Raw genomic sequence first — 23,842 nt, 5'->3', positions numbered from 1 at the left:
CAGATACTATGGTTTCAAGTCTACTACAGAGCTGAGAAGAGGGAGCTGAGAATGGGGAAAGCTAAAATGCCACAAAACTCACTGTTCTTACTGAGATTCAGCTTTTTTTTCTTGAATAAACATGCTGTGTTTAAATTTTCATTAAATTCTAGAGTTCTGAAAAAATCAATTTTGCAATTTTTGCTAGTGTTCTCATTCCTATGATAGAGGATTCCAGAAGGGCTCCCCTCCTCTATTCTTAAACTAAACATGGGCATTGGAGTTCATCACCAATGCTATGATTTCTGTGAGTAACAGCAACACGACTTAAATTGTTCAATCATTCTCTATTCTAGATACACATTACCTTCAGAGCTTTAAAAAAAACATTCTCATGCAAGAGCCCTACCCCCAATATTTATATTGAGATTGAAGTTTAGTCATTCATATTTTTTTAAGTTTACTTATGTATAATGTGCAACACAGTTTGGGAACTACTGCCTCAAGAACTATATTTTCTGCCTCCCTGAGGAATTTTTTAACATAATAATGGTGAGATAAATTACTTACCTCAGAATATCCAGATGTTTCTCAAAGCTTCACATAGAAATGCACTTTTACAAAGTGAAATTTACATCTAAAACTTATCTCTTTTATATGAAAACTGTTCAATCCCTTTTATGCAATAAAAGGAAGCTGGAAATCCTGTAAATGCAGGATGTGAGAGTACTGGCTGTATAATAATTCACTTGTAAAAGATATAGAGATTTTGGCTGACTTCAAAGCTTAATGTGAACAAATAGGGCAACGTAACTGCTGAAATAGTGCATGCGTTTGGCCACGCTAGCAGAAGTTCCTTGTCTAGATCGTGGAAGATAAGAATTCCGATGCACTCTGTTCTGGTCAGACCACATCTGGAGTTGTGTTAAACTCTGGGTGGGTTTTAAGAGGAACTTTGAGGGGCACCTGGGGGCTCAGTTGGTTAAGTATCTGACTTCGGCTCAGGTCACGATCTCACGGTTCATGAGTTTGAGCCCTGCATCTGGCTCTTTGCTGACAGCTCAGAGCCTGGAACCTGCTTCGGATTCTGTTTCCCTCTCTCTCTGCCCCTCCCCTGTCTGTCTGTCTGTCTCTCTCTCTCTCTCTCTCTCTCTCTCTCTCTCTCTCTCTCAAAAGTAAATAAACATTAAACAAAATTTTTTTAAAGAGAAACTCTGATAAAAGAGAGAGGAGACCTATGAAAATAATTTGACGTGACAAAGTTACACATCACAGAAGATGAGAGAGACAAGTATCTGGCTTCAACTATTAGAACATTCATGCAAATGAGGATTAGTTGCAGTTAGTGTGTTATAAGTCAGGTTCATTATGAGTTAAATAGATTCTTATCTGTCAAACTGAGACATTAACCACATATTTACAGCAAAATGTGATGTTGTAGACCCAACAAGTAAACTTTCAGAAAACAGTCTCTCCATAAATGGGGAGACTCTTGGCATTTTTATAGTGTTTCATAGAGTTAATTTTTTTTTCTGTTAAGATTATGGTTTCAAGTTGTTGTTCTTAGCCTTATGCATACAACTCAGTGTTCAGAAGCATCTGACTGGATCTTAACCAGAAATTGCTGTACTCATTTTAATCTGTGTCATTCAGTACAAGTGGAGAAAAGTTCTATATATATTTAATGTTAAAAATTAAATATATATGTGTATGCACACATAGATTTATATAATAGCTATTTTATGATAATATGACTTACATTTGTTTAGTTCTTTGTACAAGTTGTAAGCATTTTTCAAAGACATCATCAGTTAAGAATGTCATTTAATTAACTCTATAAGTCTCTGGATACACAATGGTTTCTCACAGTTTAGACCTCCTCATTAATAGAACACTGTATCTAAAGCAGAATCAACACAGGACATAGTAAAATGGCAAAATCACAGTTCTCTGTGGTATTTAAGAAAATTATCTTAAATTAGGCTAGGAAAGTAGAAAAAATCAGAACCATTGAATTTATTCTCTTTATTTTTCTTGTGATTTAATTTGATAAAGCTACCTACAAAGTACAATGAATTTTCTGCTATCTGAATCTACACTGTGAGGACAGAATCATTTATTTTACCTGAAATTAATTTACTTTTCCTTCCGTTCAGAATGAAAAAGTACTAACTGATATCCTAACTTTGATTTTTGAAGAACTACATTTGAAAGTGTAAAGCAGTTCTAAATCAGTAAATTTTTTTTTAAGCCGTAGGACTTAACTTCTAGAAACAGAACAAGGATCTTATTGTGATAGAGCCACACAAACAGTCTGTTCTCCTTATATGTGTGTGTGTGTGTGTGTGTGTGTGTGTGTGTGTGTGTGTGTGTGTATGTGTGTGTGTATGTTGTATTTAGAATTTTAAAAGCATTGATATATTGGATATACTTTTAGGACAAGATTTGCCTGTTCAGTTTTGGTTTCTCTGACATGCTGTTCGAATGTGAATGTAGCATTTTTGGAATTTTTTATATGCAATGTGCTATTTTTAAATCTTTTTCAAATACTGTATTATGCATTGTATGGTGTCTGTATGGCACAAAACAGTGTTTTTATAGCCCTCCTGGTTACAAATTTTTGTTCTTAAGTCATGTTACGCTTGCCTTGTATGTGCTTTAAAGTTGCATTATGTATATCTCACCTCATCAGAAAACTGCCAGTTCTTTTTGCTGGAGGCAAGAGAAGGAATTTCATACCCATTAATTTAATTGCTCTTTGCCAAAACATCCAATTTTCTGTTTTATTCATTAATCTGTAAATAATGTCTTAATATTTTCCTATTAGTTGAATTTCAACCAGTAGTATTTTGTTACTTTATATTTTTCATCCTATTTTGTGTATTTGACTTGATTTGGGTTCATTGAATTTGACACCTTTTCCTACTTATTCAACCATTCAAACTTTAATAGCAGTATGAAGGTGTTTCATATTCTCTTTCAGTTACTGTTTTTATTTGTCTTAGGAACTGTCATTGGCAAAGTAGCTTCATCTCTTTGGAATTGTTAACCCTCTAAATTGTGAAGATTCTTCTGACTGTTTATAAACTAGGTATAACCTGGTAAATATTAATTGTTGGGACGTGCAGGCCTAAAACACAGTGTATAGTGAAAAGACATGAAATGAGAAATCAGGAAACATACAGTTGATTTTTCGTTTTGTCACTGACTATTCATGAACCTTGAGCCTTCCTGTCTGTAAAATGAGGACATCATGCCTCCCACAGGCAGAGCTGTGAGGATCAAAGGAGACATGCATGAGGAAGTCCTTTGTAAACTGCAAAAAGTTAGACTTTGTTATTGTTATGACTAATATTATTCTAATTGAGGGTTTTTGCATTAGAGATGAAAATTTGAATTGTGCATAACCAATATCACACCAGTGGCAAAATTGGCAAAGACTAGTTTTTAAGATATGTGAGAAGGTGGAAAATGTGTTGAATTTGCCCAGTCGTTTAGCATTAGTGAAAGACAGTATTGGCAGAATAATTACTTTTTCCATCCTTAAATATACTGTCTCCCTTTCCATAGAAACTATGTGAGGCAAGATGTCATATGTTTAGAATCTTTAAACCTAAAAAGGAAAACAGAGAGATCAAGAGGGGGGGTGGGTCCTTACCTTCCAAACAAACAAACTTTGGCAGGACCTGTAGGCTTGAGTCTTAACATTTCACTGTCCCACAGATTGTAAACATTATAAGACCTTGGTGAGCCATGCCCATGATCTCATTGAGACTTTGGCTCCCTCTATCTCATACCATGCACCTTAGGAAGTTCTTGGAACAAGAAGCAGATGTGATCACTTTTGTTATTTCTGCCAGTATGGCCCCAGTGCTGTGGCTGATAAAGCAGTGAGACAACCAGAAGTCACTAGATGATGAGGTCGAAGTGGTCTTATCCATTTATATTCCATTTTGTGTAGTTACATTATTAATGCATAATGAATGCTTTTTGCCTTTTAGTGATTGTGACTGCAGCTAAGTATCTTAAAGTCATAGTCCCCTTATTATTTTTATTTTTTCACAATTCCACAAAGATTTATTGGAAGTCTACTGTGTGACAGACACCAGACCATATCCCAAGTGAGAGTCAGAGAATAAGACCAGGCAGCTCACAAATTAATGGGGAAAGGACCCATAAGAAACAACTGCAATAGAATGAAAAAAATGGCTATAGATACCTTTGGTTTTAAATAGCCAAAGCAGAATTTAGGCCTGGTTGATTCAGCAGTTTGACAATGTCATCAAGGACCCCAGGCTATTTTCCTCTGTCTGCTCTGCCTTTCTCAGTGTGACCTGCGATTATTCCTTATTATACATAGAAGAACTTCCAGAAGATTCCTAGGAGACCTCATCTCAGAACGCACTGGCCATAATTGGGCCATATCTAGCCTACTCCTAAACAAATAATGGCAGAGGCAACGAGACTTCCGTGATAGGCTTAGGCCAATCAAGAGTTACATCTGGGGTATAGATGCATTTTCTCCAGGTGCTTCTGTGTGAGAGTTAGATACCCAAATAAAATCAAGGCTTGGGAAATACGGGAGAATGAGGGAATGGATTTTGGATAAAATCATCTATAGGAATGTAGAGGGGAGGAAACGAATTTACTGAGAAGGGGAGTTGGGGGAGGGAGTGAATTTTATGGAGGAAATGTTATTTAAGCTGCTATTAAAAGGAGTCAGTTTTGAGGGCTGAGTAGGAGTTTCTAGTTTAGAAGGGCATCCAGGTAAAGAAAATAACATAGTCAAAGATGTAAAAGAACATGGCACCAGTATTTCTAGAGGCTGCAATATAGTTTATGCAAAAGGGTATACTGGGAAATAAGACCAGCGGGTGAGGTTTAGAGAGATAGGGAGAATACTTGAATGTCATGCTAATGATTTAAACCTCATCCTGAAGGAAATGAAGCCAATAGGGCATCTTAAGAAATATGTCATCCTTTTGTCTATGTCTTTTTAGTCTTTTGGAGATCTGACAGTCAATGTCAAGTGGATTCCTCAGAAGGGCCTGTGTTAAGACATTCCCTGGAGTCTTCCACGTTTATAACAGTTTTATATTTTTTTTTAATGTTTATTTATTTTTGAGAGAGAGAGCACAAGTGGGGGAGGGGTAGAGAGAGAAGGAGACACAGAATCTGAGGCAGGCTCCAGGCTCTGAGCTGCCAGCACAGTGCCCGATGCGGGACTCGAATCCATGAGCCACAGGATCATGACCTGAGCTGAAGTCGGACGCTTAACCAACTGAGCCACCCAGGTGCCCCAATAACAGTTTTATACTTGAAGGTCATTTTGGCCAGATATTAGGATGTTGATTCACATTTTCTCTTGAGTAGTTTACATATGTTATTCCTTTCCCTCTGCATAAAAACATTCCTATTAAAAGGCTAAGGATATCTTATTCTTTCCCTTAGAAGTGACTTGGTCTTTTGCCTAGATGACCAAATAATTTTTTTTATTAAAGTCCAGCAGTTGTACTAGAATATTTCTCTATGTTAGCACATTCTGGGCCAATTTTCCCAGGTACATAGGGTGACTCTCAGGTTTTATTTATTTCAGGAGAGAGTTTTCTTGAATCCTGGTTTTCAAAATTTGCTCCATTGTATTGCTTTGTTCCCTTCTTAGGGACTCACTATGCATATGTTATTTTCTCTGCCTAGTCTTTTCAATTTTTTGTTAGCTTTTTCCCTATCATTTTTTTAAGTTTATTCATTTATTTTGAGAGAGGCAGAGACAGTGTGAGTGGGGGAGGGGCAGAGAGAGAAGGAGAGGGAGAGAATCTCAAGTAGGTCTCACACTGGCAGCACAGAGCCCAAAGCAGGGCTCAAACTCATGAACCTGTGGGATCATGACCTGAGCTGAAACCAAGAGTTGGATGCTTAACTGACTGAACCACCCAGGTGCCCCCCTCCCCCAACCTCTGTCACCTTGGACTCTCCACATACTCTATTTATTTAAAAGTATTACCCATTATATTTATTCATTTTTATGTTCCTTCTGGTTTACTCTTCATTTTCAAAATGAATTCTGCTTTCATGTCCAATTCTTTGTAGATGGGTTTCACCTGCCCTTAACAATTGTTTTTTTTACTAATCACCCAATTTATAAGCTTTGATAATTCTAATTAACATTTTCCTTTCATTGCTTCTGTAATGTTCTTTCAGCTCATTCCTTTTCTTCTAGTAATTCTATATGCAAATTGACCATAGTCTTTTTGTTTTGCTCATTTTTAAGTGCAGTGAGTTTTCGTGGTGTTTTGAGAGGGAGATGTGGACCAGGGTGGCACTTCTAATTTCATGGTCCTCAAGATCCCATTTCTGTTACTTTCCCAGTGATGGAGAGCAGACTCAGACTGCTTTGTTCCCCTCCTCTCTTTTTACCTGGACTCTATCATTCCTTCATCCCTCTGTCCCTGCCATGCTCTATTTGTATGCAGCTCCCACCAGTTTCTCCTCAGTGCAGGCTTCAACCTAGAAGGAACCTTCAGTTTGTAGTATAACGAGTTCAAAGGATTCAGACCACAGAATGCTCCAGCACCATCAGACCTGGGGGCATTTTGGTCTTATTCATTAATCAGTGTGGGCTCCCTGGTTCTAGGGCCTTTACAAGTCCCTCTTTCTGCAGATTTCTGGTTTCTTAGAACATGTGGGCTTTGTAATTTCAGTAGTTTGCCCCAATCTGCTTATATTTGGGGGTCTGTGATGATATCTTTTCATCTAGCATTTCCGTGCTTTTTGTTTTGCTGCCACTAGTGTCTCTGTTTTCTGAGAGAAACTCAAAAACTATGCCACCATCATCTTCCCAGAATTCCTTCAGTCTTTCTTGAGAAAGAAAAATCGTTCTGTAGTTTCATAATTGACTAATATATTAGCTTATTGACACACATAACATCACTTAAAAAAGTGGAGTTTGGGGGCTGCACTTTGGAAGTTCCCTGCAATTCTAAGAGCCATTGTTTTTGCTTTTGAGTTTACTCATGCATCCAGACCAAGTACGTGATTAAGATTATGAATTTATTTCATTTGGACCAATGACTGCAGTATTGTAGAGTGGCTTCGGGGCCAGGCAGACATGGATTCAGATCCCACTCTGCCGTGTATCCTTCTTGTACTTTGCACATACTAATTTATTTCTCTAAGGTTTTCCTCACCTACAACATGGAAATAGCACTACAGCAACTACCACTACTAAGTGCTTCAAATGGCAACCTGGATTAATTTATGTGGGATATTTGACCAAAGGTTAATAAATTAGCTTTTACAGTCTTTTGATTTGATTGTGCCTTAGTGCACATAAGTGTAATGAGGTGACAGTGTAGAATTCAGTTGAAAGTATAATCATTTGTTTTATATAACAAGCTTTATCGTAGAATTTTAGGGAAAATGGCAAATATTTTGTAAGTAATTTTATTAACGCATCAGAATGTGAAAGTGTGTCCTGTATTTACATGTGGTATTGAGAACAAGGCCACTAATATTGTTTGCACGGTCCCTATAGCAGGCAGGAGAGGCAGCGTGTTGTGGAAAAGATACTTTCCACTTACACTTGGGAAGAACCTGAGAGGGTCCTGCCTTCACCATTCCCTAGAAGTTCAGTTTGGTTCATTATGTCCTCAGAAAAAGCTTCCTTTTGTAGCTATGAGTTTGCAAGTTCATTCAAAGGGGTTTCTAGAAACTTGCCAGAAACTTTCACAAAAACTCGGCATACAACAATAAACAAAGGCAAATAAATTTAAGTCACTCCTGCAGAGAGTAGTAAATGCTATAACATGGAAGAACCAGGTGTTATAGTAAGAGAAATTTAATCCAGACTCACAGTTCAGGAAAGCCTCCCTAAAGAGAACATTACCTTAGTTGGTAGCCAAGGCTATGTGGAAAGTCCCAAGCTAGTGGGGAAATAGACAAAAAAGCCATGGGCAAAGATACAGAGACATGCAAGTGGCACGTTTGAGGACATGAACTTGAAAGACTGATGTTCCTAATATTGGCTGAAGTTCAGACTCACAAGAGAGATTAAAAAAAAAAATTCATAGGCCCCATCCCAGACTTAATGAGCCACATTCTCAGAGAGTGAGTGTCAGAATTCTGATTATTAACTCCTGGGCCAGGGGATACGGGTGGGGAGTTGGGGTGGGACTGGCTTAGGGCTCATGTGTAGGGGGTTGGAAGAGGGGATCAAGGCAGAGAGGTGAGGCAGGAAAGCCAGGGGCACACACACCATGAAAAGCTTGTAAACCACATGTGGAGTTTGTTTTTTATCCTAAGGGCAATCAAAGAATTGGGGAGATAGGGGAATGAGATGTTCAGATTTATGATTATAAAGTTCATTAAGATTACTAGAACACAGCCCCTTGAGGGACACAGTCTAGTTTATGGTGTTCAACATCTTTGAAACCTCAGTCTTTAAAATCTAAAATGGAAATAATATCTTTTCTGTGTGGTTATTGTGTGGTTTAACTCAGATAATGTATGCAAAGTGCCTGATGCATGATTGGCACTTAGAAGGTATTAATTTCTCTTTGGAAACTCCTTCTTGACTTTATCTCCCCAACTCCATAGAACCCCGCCCCTGCACACCCCCCCCCCCGCCCCAGCCACACACACACAACTCCAGTACAGCTCTTTCTGCCCATGGTTCCTGTCCCCATGCTTTAATAAAATCACCTTCTGCACCAAGAAAAAAAAAGGTATTAAGTTCTTGAGAAAGCCCCAGAGCCAAATAATTGGACATCACACAGACACCACCATACGTTAGGGAGGTGAGGATTTCTGGGCAACCATACGTTTTCAGGTTCCTCTGACAAATTCTTTTCCCACCCACACTTGCAGCACTGACACAGAGAACCCACTTCTCCCTCACTCACCATCTCTCACATGCATTATTTCAGTTACGGTCTCCATACTGACAACTTCCAAGTCTATGACACAAGCCTGGTTTTCTTTCCTGAGCTCCAAAGGCATATATGCAACTGACTTCTGGATGTCTCAGCTTAAATGTCTTGTAGGCATTTCATTCAAATTAGGCCTCCTAATATCAAATACCATCCTTTCTCACCGTAAGAACAGAAAACAACACCCTGCCTTTCCAACATGAGAATCATGGGGTCAAACCAGAAACATGGGCATCACCATCAGATCACTGGTCCTCATCGTCTCCAGTTGGTGCTCACCAACCCACACCCCTTTCTCCAGGTCCAGACCATAACCTGCATCCAAACTGCCACCACCTCTTAAGTGACCTTAATGAAATAGCCTCTGAGTCCCCAGCACATTCTTTGCCCCAACCTCAACTCTGCAATCCTGAGAGAGCTATTGTGATACAAAATTGATAAAATGCCCTTCCCCACTCTTCCCCCCCAAGACACACACTTAAACCTTTTCAGTGGCTTTCTCATGCCCTTAAAATGATCTCTATACTCTCTGCCAAGGCTAACAGTAAAGAGCCTTCAAGATCTCAGGAAGTATCATTTTCTCCCATTCTCCCTTTCATACTTATGCTCTAGCTACACTACACTGAAGAGGAAAAAAAAAAAAGGTGCCTCCTCTCTCATTCTCAGGTCTGTTTCATGATTATTCCTCCATCCTGAATCCCCTCCATCCTGGATAACTCCTTATCTTTTAGACTTTAGTTTACCAACATTCTCTTGGGGCGGGGTACGTCCTTGAATGCCTCCCTTGTTGTGTGTCATTGTAGTATCTTTACCTCTTTCCTCTTAGTGCTGTTCATTACACTTATCTCCTAATGCCACTCTTCCCCACTGGATGGCAAGCAACATGATGGCAAAAGAGCATGCACAGTCAATCTACATTCTTCACAAAGTCTGTTTGGGAATTTTCACCCTCTTGCTAAAATTTTTGTAATCCTGAAATCAATACTCACAGCACTTCCATGGTCATTCTTGGACGTGCACGGCGAGGTGAAAATTTTGAGTTGCCCAAAATGCACGTTCTCAGCTGAGGTTGAACAAGATGACTCTCCGCCTTTTTGTTGTTAGCTCCCATACTGTTAACAAGCATCAATTTTATTGTCTACTTAGTGCCATATTTTTCACATCGTTGTGGGTTTTGTTGGTGATTTCACTATTTAACATGGCCCCTGTGTGTGGCACCCAGTGCTCTCTAGTGTTCCTAAACCCAAGAAGGCTGTGCCTTTCAGAGAAAATTCATGTGTTAGATAAGCTTCCTTCAGGCATGACTTATAGTGTGGTGGTGTCCATGAGTTCAGCCATGGACTCACCATGAGTTCAGGTGTCCATGAGTTGATGAATTAACAATATATGAAATAAGATAGCCTAAGTGGAAAAACCCATAAAACAAGGTTATCTATTGATCAGTGATGTATTGATCTGTTAACCTAACACTGCATTCCCCCTAGAAACAATGGTTCAGTATTTACTAACTCAATTTTTGTGATGACTTCATAAAGCATAACTACTGCAAATAAGAATAAGCTGTATTTTACTAACTTCTGTATTCCCAGTAGTTAGCATGGTAACTCTCACATAATAGTTATTCAATAAATATTTGTTGAAGTTGAATCGTGTGGTTATGTACATATGAAAACATACATAGAAATTATGTATAATAAAAAAATTGAATTTTTTATGCCAAAGGTGTACTTAATAGCCGTATCCTTACTTTCTGCTTTTTTTAAAAAAATGCTAATCAAAAGATTATTTTTGATAACATCTTTTGTTTTTAATTGTTCTCTAGGATGCTGGAGAAATGGTCCGTTCCTTTGTTGGTGGTTTGGAACTTGTCGTCAATTTACTGAAATCAGATAATAAAGAAGTTTTGGCAAGTGTATGTGCTGCTATTACAAATATAGCAAAAGATCAAGAAAATTTGGCTGTTATTACAGATCGTGGAGTTGTCCCTTTATTGTCCAAACTAGCAAATACAGTAAGTAACACATCCTTTTATTTTAAATGTATATGGTCTTAAGATATCATGGAGTAGTGGTAGAAACCATAAACTTAGAGTCCGGAGACCTGGATTCAAGCTTAATATCCATCACCTATGAGGTATGAGATTTTGGTCAACTAATTTAATGTCTCCGAGACTGATCAATGTGAAAGTGTGTCCTAACTGTACAATTTAATATGCAAGATCCTTGTAAAATATAGGCTGTTTTTTATTTGTCACTGGCAAGTAAAGTAGTGCCAAATATAAGTGTTATTATAGAAGTGTTAACTATCATTTTCCATCACCACCATCATGATCATTCATTATCCTTAAGATGATTGTTCATGCCAACATTACAAGTTAAATGCTCTTCCCCAGGCTTAGCAAGCTTGGATTGATGGCATTCTTGAACTAGAAGGCTTTGGCAACCACTGTATTATTTATTCAGAGCTGTGCCAGATAGAATAAGCAGCCTTGAGAGATAATGACTTCACCACGATCAGAGGTATTTGAGCATAGCTTGGGCTACCTCTTGGCAGGAAAGTCGTAGAGCAGAAATTCAATCACTGGAAGGATGCTTGGTTTAGAAGACTTTTTAGTCTAATTCTGAGTTCCTAAGAATGACTGCCAGATTCAGTTAAGGACACCAAGTTGTTGCCTCAATCAAGAGAATAGTACAATTATTAAGCAGAAAACTGTATCCTATTTGGTTATATTATACCTATTGCAGTTAATTACATACAAAAAAAAGGATATAGTGTGTATAAAGGATATAGAAAGGAAAATGGCGGACTCAAACATATCATTGTTTGCTGCACTGTCTTTTCCCTCTAGGAAACCAAGGTATATTACTGATGTAGAAGTATTCCTAGGTTGTAAGTATAGGGTGAATCTACCTATGCCAGTTAAATGAAATGCTCCCTTAAGAATGTCCAGTATTCTTTAACTACTTCTCTTTTTTTATTAAAGCACTTGCTCAAAAGGAAATCAAACCTTGAGCAAATAACAAATGCCAGGCACTTGATTGCTTTTGAGTGTATTAACTATGTTCAGTAGTCAATTAAAAAAAGTTAAACATTTTTTAAAGTCATAAGAAGAAAATTCAGGATTGAACGTTGGTCCATCGGGGCCACCAAAATACTAATTTCTTTCAAGACACCACCTGAATAGCCACTTAGCCCTTCTCCCTTGACTCACTGGCATTTTATTGGATAATAAACAGGTAGCACAGAAACATGACCTCACGGGTTCTTTGCAATGCGTGTACCACAATTCATTTCCTTTGTGCAGAATAATGATAAACTGAGGCGTCATCTAGCAGAAGCTATTTCACATTGCTGTATGTGGGGCAGAAATAGAGTGGCCTTTGGCGAGTACAAAGCAGTGGCTCCATTAGTGCATTACCTGAAATCAGATGACCCCAATGTGCATCGAGCAACAGCTCAAGCCTTGTACCAACTCTCAGAAGATGCCGACAACTGCGTCACCATCCACGAGAATGGCGCAGTAAAGGTACAGTTGATTGACTTTGTGGTTTAGTCCAATGCAGGTGTACAGAGGCTGGAAAGAAACTTATGTAACAATAGGGTTTAACTGATGGGGGATATTTGGACACACAAAACTGCCCATGTGTTGGATCATGGCTGCAGCTGAACCATGTGTTAGTATGGTTTATGCTGCGGGAAAGTTAGAGATCGAATGTTTCTAAATCAAAGATTATAAAACATCTCAGTTTAGTAATTGCTCTATAATTTGAATTTGATTAAGGAAATGTATAGCACATTAATAATTAGTGGCACTCATAATTCCACTTAATATATTATTTACTTAGCACTTAAATAAAATACTGGCATGAACTCAATAGCAAAGGAGCTGACTGAAACAACTAGACTATAGTTTGACGGTCTTAACTGTGACAGCAAAGTACCATTTCAAAGACAGATTTTTTCGAAAAAAAATCTGTGCATCAAATTTTCTTTGCCTATAATCAATCTGTACACAGGTAGGAGAGCTTCTGCACATAGACTTTATATATCCATGCATTCTGTTATTGAACAGGACTTGCACAACCTAACATGCCATCAGTAGAGTCTTTAAAAACAATGAAACTATAAACATTAAGTACCCTGGTACATATGCTTAGACAATTGCCAGTTCGTTTAAGAAGAGAATTTCTAGGCTACTCAAAGTCTTAAAATTCAATAAGGTTTACAGTTTAATTGACATAAATGCCAGCTGCACATGCAATTCTGAGTTATTTCCTCTTAACGCAAGTCAAGAGATAATCCAAAATCACTTAGGAATTGTATTCTGCTATGTAAAGTGATGAAACTGTGTTCACCGACCCACACAGCTTACATGTATTAGAAAAAGAAGGCAATAAAAATAATTAGGGGGAAGGGACAGGAAAGAGAGAAGCAAAGAAAGAAAATAGGGTTTGTTCTGCTCTAAAACCCTTTCCTGTGTCATCTTAAGGTATCTTGAGGGCCTGTCCATCTCACCTATTTGCATTCCTAACTACCAGCTATTTCTACTGGAGAAAAGAATGGGACGTTGTTTTTTTGTAAGTTACTTGTCACCATATAGCGGCAGGCCAAATCATGAGCTCTCCCTCTTGGGACCGTGGGGGCAGCATATGGACCTGTGTCTCCCTTCTCTGGTTTTCTTTAAGGAGGAAAAAAATGTGGATGTGGCAAGTAGGTGTTGGTAGAATAAATGGGGTTTGGTGCTTGGCTATGGGGGGGAATAAAGGAAAGGGTTGAGCCAAAAATGACTCCAGGTTTTAGGCCAGGTGAAGAGGAAGATTCTATTAGCCAAGATCATGTAAGAAAATATTTGGCACATTTAGGTGGTTACAGTACCTGAGGTGAATATGTCACAATGTGTAACTGCTCACATTTCTGACTCCAAATGCATATACACTTTATCCACTATTTTGGCAAATCCCTGGTTGTTTTCATTCATAACTGCTGTACCTTTCTAGTCAAAAGCATATAGTGTTATTTCCCAGTCCTACATACATTCCTGCCGTAGCTGCCCATGAGTGATGCTGACAGGCTCTTTGACAATTACCAGAGTCATCCTGTCACCCAGTTCATAAGTTATTTATCCTAGAGTTAGTTCCTTCATCATACAATTTCCTTAACAGCAGCAGCTGATGTTATACAAGCTATGTGTCTCATGCCAACTGATGTTTATTCCATAATAACAGTTAACAGACTTGAGGGTCTGGAATAGATTGGTATCAGCTTCTACTGTGTTCAATTTAAATGGTCAGTTTGAATTTCAGGTCTAGAACAGCGCTGTTCAGTGGAAATGTAATGCAAGCCACATATGTAATACTAAATTTTCTAGGAGCTAGAATTTCAGAAAAGATAAAAAGAAACAAATGAAATTACTTTTAGTAATATATTTTATTTAACCCAATATATCCAAAATATTCTTCAACATTTAATCAATATTATTTTTTTCTTGTATTTGTGTTTTATACTTATGATACATCTCAAGGGGGACTGGCCACATTTCAAGGTCTCACTAGTGACTAGTGGCTTTCTTATTGGACAGTGCAAGTGTAGAGGCAGGAGAGAAGGGAAGATCGGGATTATCAGTAAGAGGTAATTAAGTCACAAGTGAGGGTGAATAAGTTGTTTTTGGCAGAGAGTTTAGAGAAGCTGGGGAAATGTCTACATTTGCATTCACAGAGCATATAGGTAGGAAGAAGAGCTGTTAAGATAACTTCAAGAAGTTAACAGGTTGTCTAGGAGTTCTAGAAGCCAGAGGAAGAGGGAGTTTCCAAAGGGTTTGTGTTTAAATACTGTTAAGCGGTCAACAAGGACTTCCTGACTCAATTATGTTGAAAAATAATCCTGGAGTTACAGCCTTTCCAGGTAAGACTCTTCTATACACCCTGAGAAATCTCCTGTTCTGGTAAATGCAGCATGAGAGGAATAATATAATATAATATATAATATATTATAATATAATATATAATATATTATAATAATAATATAATCCTTATCCTCTTTATGATTTTACACAAACCTTCTCAAAAGCATCAGCCCACGGTCTTGCATCGTTACAAAGCCTTGTGAACGTGGATGCAGATCTGTTGGCAAGTCTGCTGAAAGTGTGAGAAGTCTAAGGGATGTACCAAGGTTATTTGCTAATTATAACAAAACCATAACACAGGAAAGTCATACAAGGAGGGAAAGAAGTTGCAGGAAAAACTTCTGAGCAAGATGAGCAAAACTTCACTGAGCAAGATGAGCAGAAAAAGTGATCAGATAGAAAGATGATGAGCACCTATAAAAGGCATTAAGCTCCCTTCCCCATTATAATGTTGGATTTGTTTTGCAAATATCTATACCAGGCAGGTGAAAGCTACATTATGACCTGTAAATTTCTGGAAGGCAGGAAATTGAAGAGATTGCAAAAAATACAACCAAAAGTGGGTCCAACAGAGAGAGGGAGGAGCAGTTCAAGTTGGGTGGAAGGAAAAGGTTGTCTTGGCAGCCTCCTAGACTCAGCACATGAAGTGGCACTGCAGAGAGTGTGGAAGATGAACCTTGAAGCCTGGCACAGGAAAAGAAAAATATCACTAACACTTTTGAGTCAGGTAAAGGGACTTCAGAGGCTAAGATCACCCAGTAATTCTCACAGTAATGCAGTCCACATACTTAATGTTTGATTGAACTGTAATATTTTCTGTTAATTAAAACTCTTTATGCAACTTTGTGGTCTTGTGTACTTTCCTCACACTCCAGATACTCCCTGGAGTGCTGGGGATAGTCTGTTGGTGATATGCTATTAAATTACTTAGTTAGCACTAGTACGTATGAGTGACTATGTGATGATACCAAATATGGAGTTATATATAGACTTGCTTCTGATTGGCTTTTTCCTGTTATTTGCATTTATCCTTTAAAGTGAGAAAGAAATGTAAAAATTACTTAAGGATTCCAGCAAGTTAGATTTTTAACTCTAATATTATATATATATACATATATATATATATGTATATATATATGTATATATATCTACACACATATGTATATACATATATACATATATATATCTACACACGTATGTATATACATATATACATATATATATCTCAAATGTTTTCCCTATTTCATTTCTATTTAACTTAAAACATGTGATAGCTTTATAAATGACACATGCACATGTTTAGAAGGTCAGTTTGAAAAATTTTAATGTATATATGAATACCCAGAAGCCATTATTAGATCAAGATAATGACTTCCCCCCAAAGTTGATGTTGATGAAGTTCTATTTATCTTTTTCTTTTTTAAATGGGCTTATGTCCGAGAAATACTTGCCTAATACACAATCACAAGGATTTTCCATGTTTTAGTATGGAAGTTTTATAACTTTTTGGTTCTGCATTTAAGTCTGTGAATGATTTTGCGTCAATTTTTGTTTATGATCCTAGGGGGCATCTGAGCATCATTTGTTGAAATATACCCTTTCCCCACTGAATCTCTTTTGTAATTTGGGGAAAAAATTTAGTTGACTATATCTGCTTTGTTCCATTATTCTGTTTGTCTGTGTTTACACCAATACCACATTGTCTTAATTACTACATTGTTATAGTAAGCCTTAAAGCTAGGTAGTATACATTTTCCTACCTTTTTCTTTTTTTAATTATTTTGGCTATTCTAGTGCCAGTTTGTTAATTTCTACAGGAAATGCTTTCTGAGATTTTGAGATGGCATTGAATTAAGAGAAAATTGACATCGTAACATTATTGTCGTCTGACTCATAAAGAAGAAATATCTCTCCGTTATTTTTGTGTTATTTATTTCTCAGCAATATTATGTAATTTTCATCACATAGGGTTTTTACATCTTTTGTCAGATTTACCCCTATGTAAATGTTTTTGATGCTACTCTAAGTGGAATTTTTAAAATTTCAATTTCTAATTGTTCATTGTCATTATGTAGAAGTTTAATTGATTTTGTGTATTAATCTTATATCTCACGACCTTGCTAAATTCACTTATTTGATCTAGTAGGCTTGTGGAGATTCTGCATAAATTTTCTATGTAGATTTTCTACACAGACAAGGGATTGGCAAACATTTTCTCTAAAGGGCCAGATAGTAAATATTTTAGGCTTTATGGGCCACATAAAGTCTCTGTTGCAGATTCTTCTTTTATTGTTGTTATTATTTACAACTATACAAAAATGTAAAAACCATTCTTCATTCTTTGAAGCCATACAAAAACAGATTGTCAGTTGCCAGTGTCTCACATAAACAATCATGCCATCTACAAAAAAAGACTTCTTTTTCTTCTTTTGTAACCTGGATGCCCTTTATATATTCTTGCCTGACTTCATGGGCCAGAAGTTCCTGTATAATATGGGGGGAAAAAGTGGTAAGAGCAGATATCCTAGTCTTATTCCTTATTTTGGAGGGAATACAATCAGTCTTTCACCATGAAGTTTACTGTTAGCTATAGGTTTTTGTTAGGTGACTTTCATCAGGCTAAGTTTCTTTCTATTACTACTTTAATGAGGATTTTTTTTTAATCAGGAATAGATACTGGATTTTGTCAGATGCTTTTTACTATATCTACTGAGATTGTCTTGTGGTTTTTCTTTTAGAGTTTGTTATCATAAAGAATCATACTGATTTGGTTTTCAAATGTTAAACCAACCCAGCATTCTTGGGATGAATCCACTTGGTCACAATATATTATCCTTTTTATACATTGTTGAATTTAATTTGCCAAAATGTTGCTTAGAGTTTTGCATCTATGTTCATGAGGGATATTGGTTTGCAAGTATTCTTTTCTGGTAATGTCTCCTTTTTGCTATCACAGTAATGCTTCAGTAAATGAATTGGAAAGTGTTCCTTCCTCTTCAGTTTTCTGGGAGAATTTTATAGCACTGGTATTATTCATCCCTTAAATGTTTGGTAGAATTCACAAGTTAAGCCACCTGAACCTAGTTTTAATTTTCAAAGGTATGAAACTTCAAATCCAATTTCTTTAATCAATATAGAGCTGTTCAGGTTATTTATTTCTTTCTGAAATATTTCTTGAAATATTTGTGTGTTTCAAGGAATTAATTCACTTCATCTAAATTCTCAAATGTATTGGCATAAACTTGGTCATAATATTCTCTTATCCTTTAATATAGATTTATAATCTATAGTTATGACATTTTTTTCACTCTTGGTATTAGTAATGTTTGTCTTTTCTCCTGATCAGTCTAACTAGAAGCTTATCAATGCTATTATCTTCTTGAAGAACTAACTTTTGTTTCTTTGATTTTCTCTCTTTTTCTGTTTTTTATTTTATTGATTCCTAATGTGATCTTCTTATTTCCTTTCATCTGATTACTTTGGGGTTTCATTTGTTCTTGTCTACTTTCTTAAAGCAAAAACTAAGATTATTGATTTGATACCTTAATCTTTTCTAATAATGATACTTAGTTGTATAAATTTTCCTCTAATACTATTTTGGCTGCCTCTCAGAAATTTTGATGTCATGTTTTTATCTTCATTCAGTTAAGAATACTTTTATAGTTTCCCTTTTGATTTCTTCCTTGACCCATGGATTATTTAGAAGTGTGATATTTAGTTTTTAAATATTTGAGGATTTTAATTGGTCTGTTACTGGTTTATAATTTAATTCCATTGTAGTCAGAGAACGTATATTACTTGACTATTTGTTTTAGTGTGAGATTTGTTCTGTGACCCAGAATATGGTTTAACTTGTTAATATTCCACATGTACTTGAAAAAAATGAGCATTCTGATGTGGTTGATAAAGTGTTCTATAAAGTTTAATAAGGTCCAGTTGATAAATATTGTTCAAATATTCTACATCTTTGTTGATTTTATAACTACTTGTTCTATCAATTATTATGTGAGGCAAATGTGTTAACCAGTACATTACAGAAATACCCATTATTGTGGATTTGCCAATTTTTTTCTCACAATTCTATCAGTTTTTTCGTTATGCATTTTGAAACTCTTATTAAAGTGCAAAAGTATTTAGGAATAGTATGTCCTCTTGATGACCCCTTTATATGTATGAAATTACCTGTATACCTTGGCATATTCTTTGCTTTGAAATATGCCTTTTCTGCTATTAATAGAGAAACTCCTGCTTTCTTTTGGTTAGAATTAGCATGCTAAATTCTATACCTGTTTCTAAGCTTTCTAATTCTAATCCAAATTGGCTATTTGTGGGCAGCATTTAATTGGGACTTGCTTTTTTTTTTTTTTTATTCATATCACTTCTGCCTTTTGGGGGCAGGGTGTCTGCACTATTTACATTTAATGTGCTATTGACATGGTTGGCTTTAAATGTCATTTCATTTGTTCTTCTCTTTTTCCTTTCCCATCTTTTCTTTTTGTCATCTTCTTGGCTTAATTGAACATTCCACTTTATTCCTTTTTTTTTGTTATTTGTTTAGTTTTTATTAGTTATGATTCTTTGTTGTTAGATTAATGGTTGCTTTAGAGTTTATAGTATACATATATAATTCAGCACATCATCTTCACATTATATTATACTCAGAAACATATAGTTGAAGAATCATACAACACTGTGCCTCCACTTTTGTCCTCCTGACTTTTGTGCTTCTCATGCATTTGACTCATACATGTTGTAAACTCTACATTGTTCTTGTTTTGGGCTGTAAATGACCGATTATAAATTACAGAGATTTAAATAAATTAGAAAAAGTGCTATTTCCTCCTTTCTATAAATGCAGATTTTCATCTGGTATCATTTTCTTTCTGCCCAAAAGACTTTTAACATTTCTTGTAGTACAGCTCTGTTGATAAATTCTTTCATGTTTAAGTGTTTATTATTTATCTATTTATTTATTAGAGAGATAGATAGAGAGCAAGCAGGGATGGGGCAGAGAGGGAGGGAGACAGAATGCCAAGCAAGCTCTGTGCTGTCAGCACAGAGCCTGATGCAGGGATCAAACCCATGAACCATTGAGATGACGACCTGAGCCAAAACCAAGAGTCAGATGCTTAACCAACTGAACTACCCAAGTGCCCCTCTTTTGTCTTTTATATGTGTAAAAAAGACTTTATTTTGTCTTTGTGTTTGAAAAATAGTTTTGTTAGGCATAGAATTTTACAATGACATTTTTCCCTTCAGTAAACATGTCACTTCATTTTATTCACACTTGTGTTGTTTCTGAGAAGAAATCTGCTATCCTTCTATGTTTGTTTACCTAGATGTCATTTTTTCACTACTGCTTTTAAGATTTTATCATTTTCACTGATTTTGAGCAATTTGATTATGATGTGTCTTGGTGTTGTTTTCTTTATGTTTCTTATGCTTGGGTTTTATTGAGCTTCTTGGATCTATAGGCTTCTAGTTTTCATCAAATTTGGAAAATTTGGAGCCATTATTTCTTTAAATAATTTTCTCTGTCCCCTTCTCTTTCTACTGTCCTTTGGAAACTCCATTTTCACCTACATCTGGCTGCTTGACATTTTCACACAGCTTCTTATGGCTTTGGTCATTTTTTTCAGTCTTTTTTCCTCCCTGTGTTTTAATTTGGAATGTTTCTATTCCTATGCCTTCAAGTTCAGAAAAATAAATAAATAAATAAATAAATAAATAAATAAATAATAAATAAATATATATGTATATGTGTGTATATATATATATATATATATATATAGGCAATGTTTAATTTACCTTTATTTAAACTTTATTTACCTTTATTTAAATGTTTTATTTACCTTTATTTCTGTCAGTGTGTTTTACATCTCAGGTAGTATAATTCCATCTCCCAAAATCAGATTTGGGTCTTTCTGTACCTTTCGTGTCTCTCCTTAACATACTGAGTCTTTCCTCTCGCTCATATGAAACCCAGTTCTGGTAATGGTTCTAGTATCATTTCCAGTTTGCTTTCAATTGGTTGATGTTTCTCTTTATCATGGGTCATGTCAGACACTGACTTTGGGGGCAGGGATGGGGGTGTTGTATTACATTTTTTATTTTAGTTCCAGTAGAGTTAACATATGGTGTTGTATTAGTTTCCGGTGTACAATATAGTGATTCAACACTTCCATGCATCACCTGGTGCTCATCTCAGGTGCACACCTTAATCCCCATCTCCTATTTCTCCCGTCCCCTCCTCCTATCTCCCCTCTGGTAACATTTGTTCTCTGTAGTTAAGAGTCTGTTTCTTGGAAGACACTGAATTTTAATGTGTTGAGTGATAGATCGTTTCTATAAATATTGTTGAGTTTTGTTCTGGGATGCACTTATGTTACTTAGAAACAGTTTGATCTTTTCAGGTCTATGATTTGTTAGCAAAAAATACAGTAAGGCTAATTCTTCTCCACTTCTGAGGTCAGACCCTTCTGGTTACTCTACCCGACACCCATAAATTATGAAGCTTTTTGCTGAGTGGTAGGATCAGGCACTATTTGACCTGCGTGAGCCTCAGAGACTGTTGCAGCTGATCTATCAGGTGGGCCTTTACTGTCCTCGGGTATGCAGTTTCCTCACACACAGGTGCCCATGGGTTCTGTGCTGAAGCTTCAGGTGCCCCGACTGCAGGTCTCCACAGTTCCGTGCTCCGGGAGTTCTCCCCTCTCCAGTAATCTTCTCCGAAGACTCTAGTCATCACAGAGCCCCTGTCTGCCAAGCTTGGCCTCCCAGCTCGGGAAGCTGCCGCGCTTCGCTCAGGTTCTCTCTCCCTGGGCTGCGAATGGCCTTGTAAACTCTGTCCTAGGCAGTAGGCTGGGACGGTAGGGTTCGCCTCTTGAGTTTTCCTTCTCTCAGGGATCACTGTCGTTTGACGCCTGACACCTGATGTCCAGTATCTTAAAAGCCATATTGCTTTATGTGTTTTAATCATTTTTAAGTTGTTTTAGATAGGAAGATAAATCCAGTTCTTGTTACCCTATCTTGGCATGAAGCGGAATCCTTATTTTCTTTTTGTACTTTCTTTATACAGTAGGATCATGGAAAGTGAGAGAGCCGGTGGAGGTGAGTTATCCATTTTAAACACACAACTTGCAGATAAGGAATGCAAGGCCCAGATCGGTGAAGTACTGAAAACCACATAGTCAACACATGGCATAACATTGTAAATGACTGTGATGTCTAGTTTAGGGCTGTTTCCACTAGATGAGTGAATTTCAAACCATGTCTTGTGGACTGTTAGGGTTCCCCTGGGAGAGATCAGGGTGCAGTACTCAGGGCAAGGAGGAAGCCAATGCTTGGTGTGGGGGGTGGTCACCTACTTTAAATAGAGCAGTGAGGGTTTTTTCCCCCATTTTATATGTTAGTAATCATGCATAAGATCTTGTTTCGAAACAGCTTTTTGTTGCCTTAAAAAGAATTGAAAATTACTGCATGAGGCCATGTTGCCCTTTAATAGTTGTTTATGAAACCCAGTCAGAGCCATCTTTTCCATATTTATTTAGCACTTTGCTGACAGGGACATTTACAAAATAAGAATCTCTTCAGTAGGAATTCAGAATTTTAATCTTAATTCTTTGCATTCTTACAAGTTTAGTGCATCTAAAAATCTGATTCAAGAATGATTCTCTAAAGCCACTTTTTTTTTCTTGTTAAGTTTTCCTTGGAGAGCTCTAGGCAATACTTTTTCCCATGAGGTCTTCTAAAACATCCGGGGAGCCCTTGGGAAAATCAAGTGTGTCTAGGATGGTGTGGGCTAATAGGATGTTTGTCTTCTTCATTCATACTAGCTCTGCTATAACGAATCCATCTTGCTTCTGATAAGTCACCACCACCACACGCGAGCAAAGTAAATCTCCCTCCCCTCTTAAAAGCTAAAGGTGAGAGACGCTGCAAAAGAGAGCTGTATGTAAGTATAGCAAAAGACATAACGATGGAAGTAATATCTTTTTCATTTACGCGGCTTCCCGTGTGCCAGACACTAGTCCAAAAGCTCATCCACGCATATTCTTTGATTCAGTCTTCTCCATTTTCCAATAAGGTGAGAATTGTTATTATCTCCGTTTTGCAGGTAAGGAAACTGAGTTACCTAGACGTTAAGTGACTTGCCCTGAATCACCCAGGTCATAAGGAAAGGACAAGAAATCTGGTCCCAGAGTCTGTTCTCCTAACGCCCACTGCAGGGTAAAGCCGGAGTGCCTTGATGGCTCCTGTGTGGGTGTGGGCGCCGGTGTTTAAGGCTGTGTTTGAAAGATTAAGCCTGGTGGAGAAGCTGCTTTCTGAGACGGAGTGGCCGTCTGGGAAGGCATGGGGCGGGGGGTGTTGGAGGACTTGGCAGAGAGCATGCTTGTTTTCTGGTAGAATGGTGCCCCTTCTTGTTTCTCACTTGTTCTCCTTGCAGTTTCTGCATTGCCTTCACTTAGGCCAATTGAACATCATTACTGCTAAGAGTTAGAGCATACGGAGTTAAAACCAGATGCTTTTGTGATTTTTTTTTAAATATTACTTCTATTTCTATCTAGTACATAGACTTTAAGAGGAGTAGCTATATTTTCCCAAGGTAATGACCTATTAATTTATTTAATAAGAATGGCATTTTGTGTTGTATATGTTGGTATGTATAGACACATAGACGTATCTATTTGCATTTTTTAGAATTAAGAAAATTGAAACTAAAAAACTTGAGTACATGATCTTTGGATTTAATTTAAGCCTTTTTCAATAATTTATATCAATTTTCTACACCTACCATTTACATGAGCTCTATTCCAAAAGTCTAAGATCTTTCTGTAAAAATAAGATATATGAATGGTGACTTTCATATATCTTATTTTTACTTTTAAAAACATCACCCACCACCAAGGGATAGATTTCTGGGTACTATAAAGTCCATTAATTACTGTACAGTAAAAAAAAAAATCCCCCTGGGGTGCCTGGGTGGCTCAGTCAGTTAAGCGTCTGTCTTCAGCTCAGGTCATGATCTCACAGC

At 37.0% G+C, this 23,842-nt stretch overlaps 1 protein-coding gene and 1 long non-coding RNA gene across 5 annotated transcripts in view; one reads left to right on the top strand and one right to left on the bottom strand.

The window, feature by feature from the left end:
* Window positions 1–23,842, top strand: part of ODAD2 (outer dynein arm docking complex subunit 2) — a 176,457-nt gene that overhangs the window by 116,022 nt on the left and 36,593 nt on the right. For all 4 annotated transcript variants that reach the window (XM_027073694.2, XM_027073696.2, XM_053225438.1 and 1 more), the window contains 2 exons: window positions 10,729–10,917; window positions 12,211–12,432. In XM_027073694.2, coding sequence (XP_026929495.2) covers window positions 10,729–10,917; window positions 12,211–12,432 — 411 coding nt within the window. The remainder of the gene's footprint in view (window positions 1–10,728; window positions 10,918–12,210; window positions 12,433–23,842) is intronic.
* Window positions 14,891–23,842, bottom strand: part of LOC113603630 (uncharacterized) — a 117,676-nt gene continuing 108,724 nt past the window's right edge. The window contains exon 4 of the long non-coding RNA XR_003425276.2: window positions 14,891–15,492. This is a non-coding gene — a long non-coding RNA (uncharacterized LOC113603630). The remainder of the gene's footprint in view (window positions 15,493–23,842) is intronic.

The sequence above is a fragment of the Acinonyx jubatus genome, chromosome B4 (assembly GCF_027475565.1).
Source record: "Acinonyx jubatus isolate Ajub_Pintada_27869175 chromosome B4, VMU_Ajub_asm_v1.0, whole genome shotgun sequence".
In the NCBI taxonomy this organism is placed as follows: Eukaryota; Metazoa; Chordata; class Mammalia; order Carnivora; family Felidae; genus Acinonyx; species Acinonyx jubatus.
Note: the sequence above shows the minus strand (reverse complement) of the source record. Positions and strands in the feature narration are given on the sequence as shown.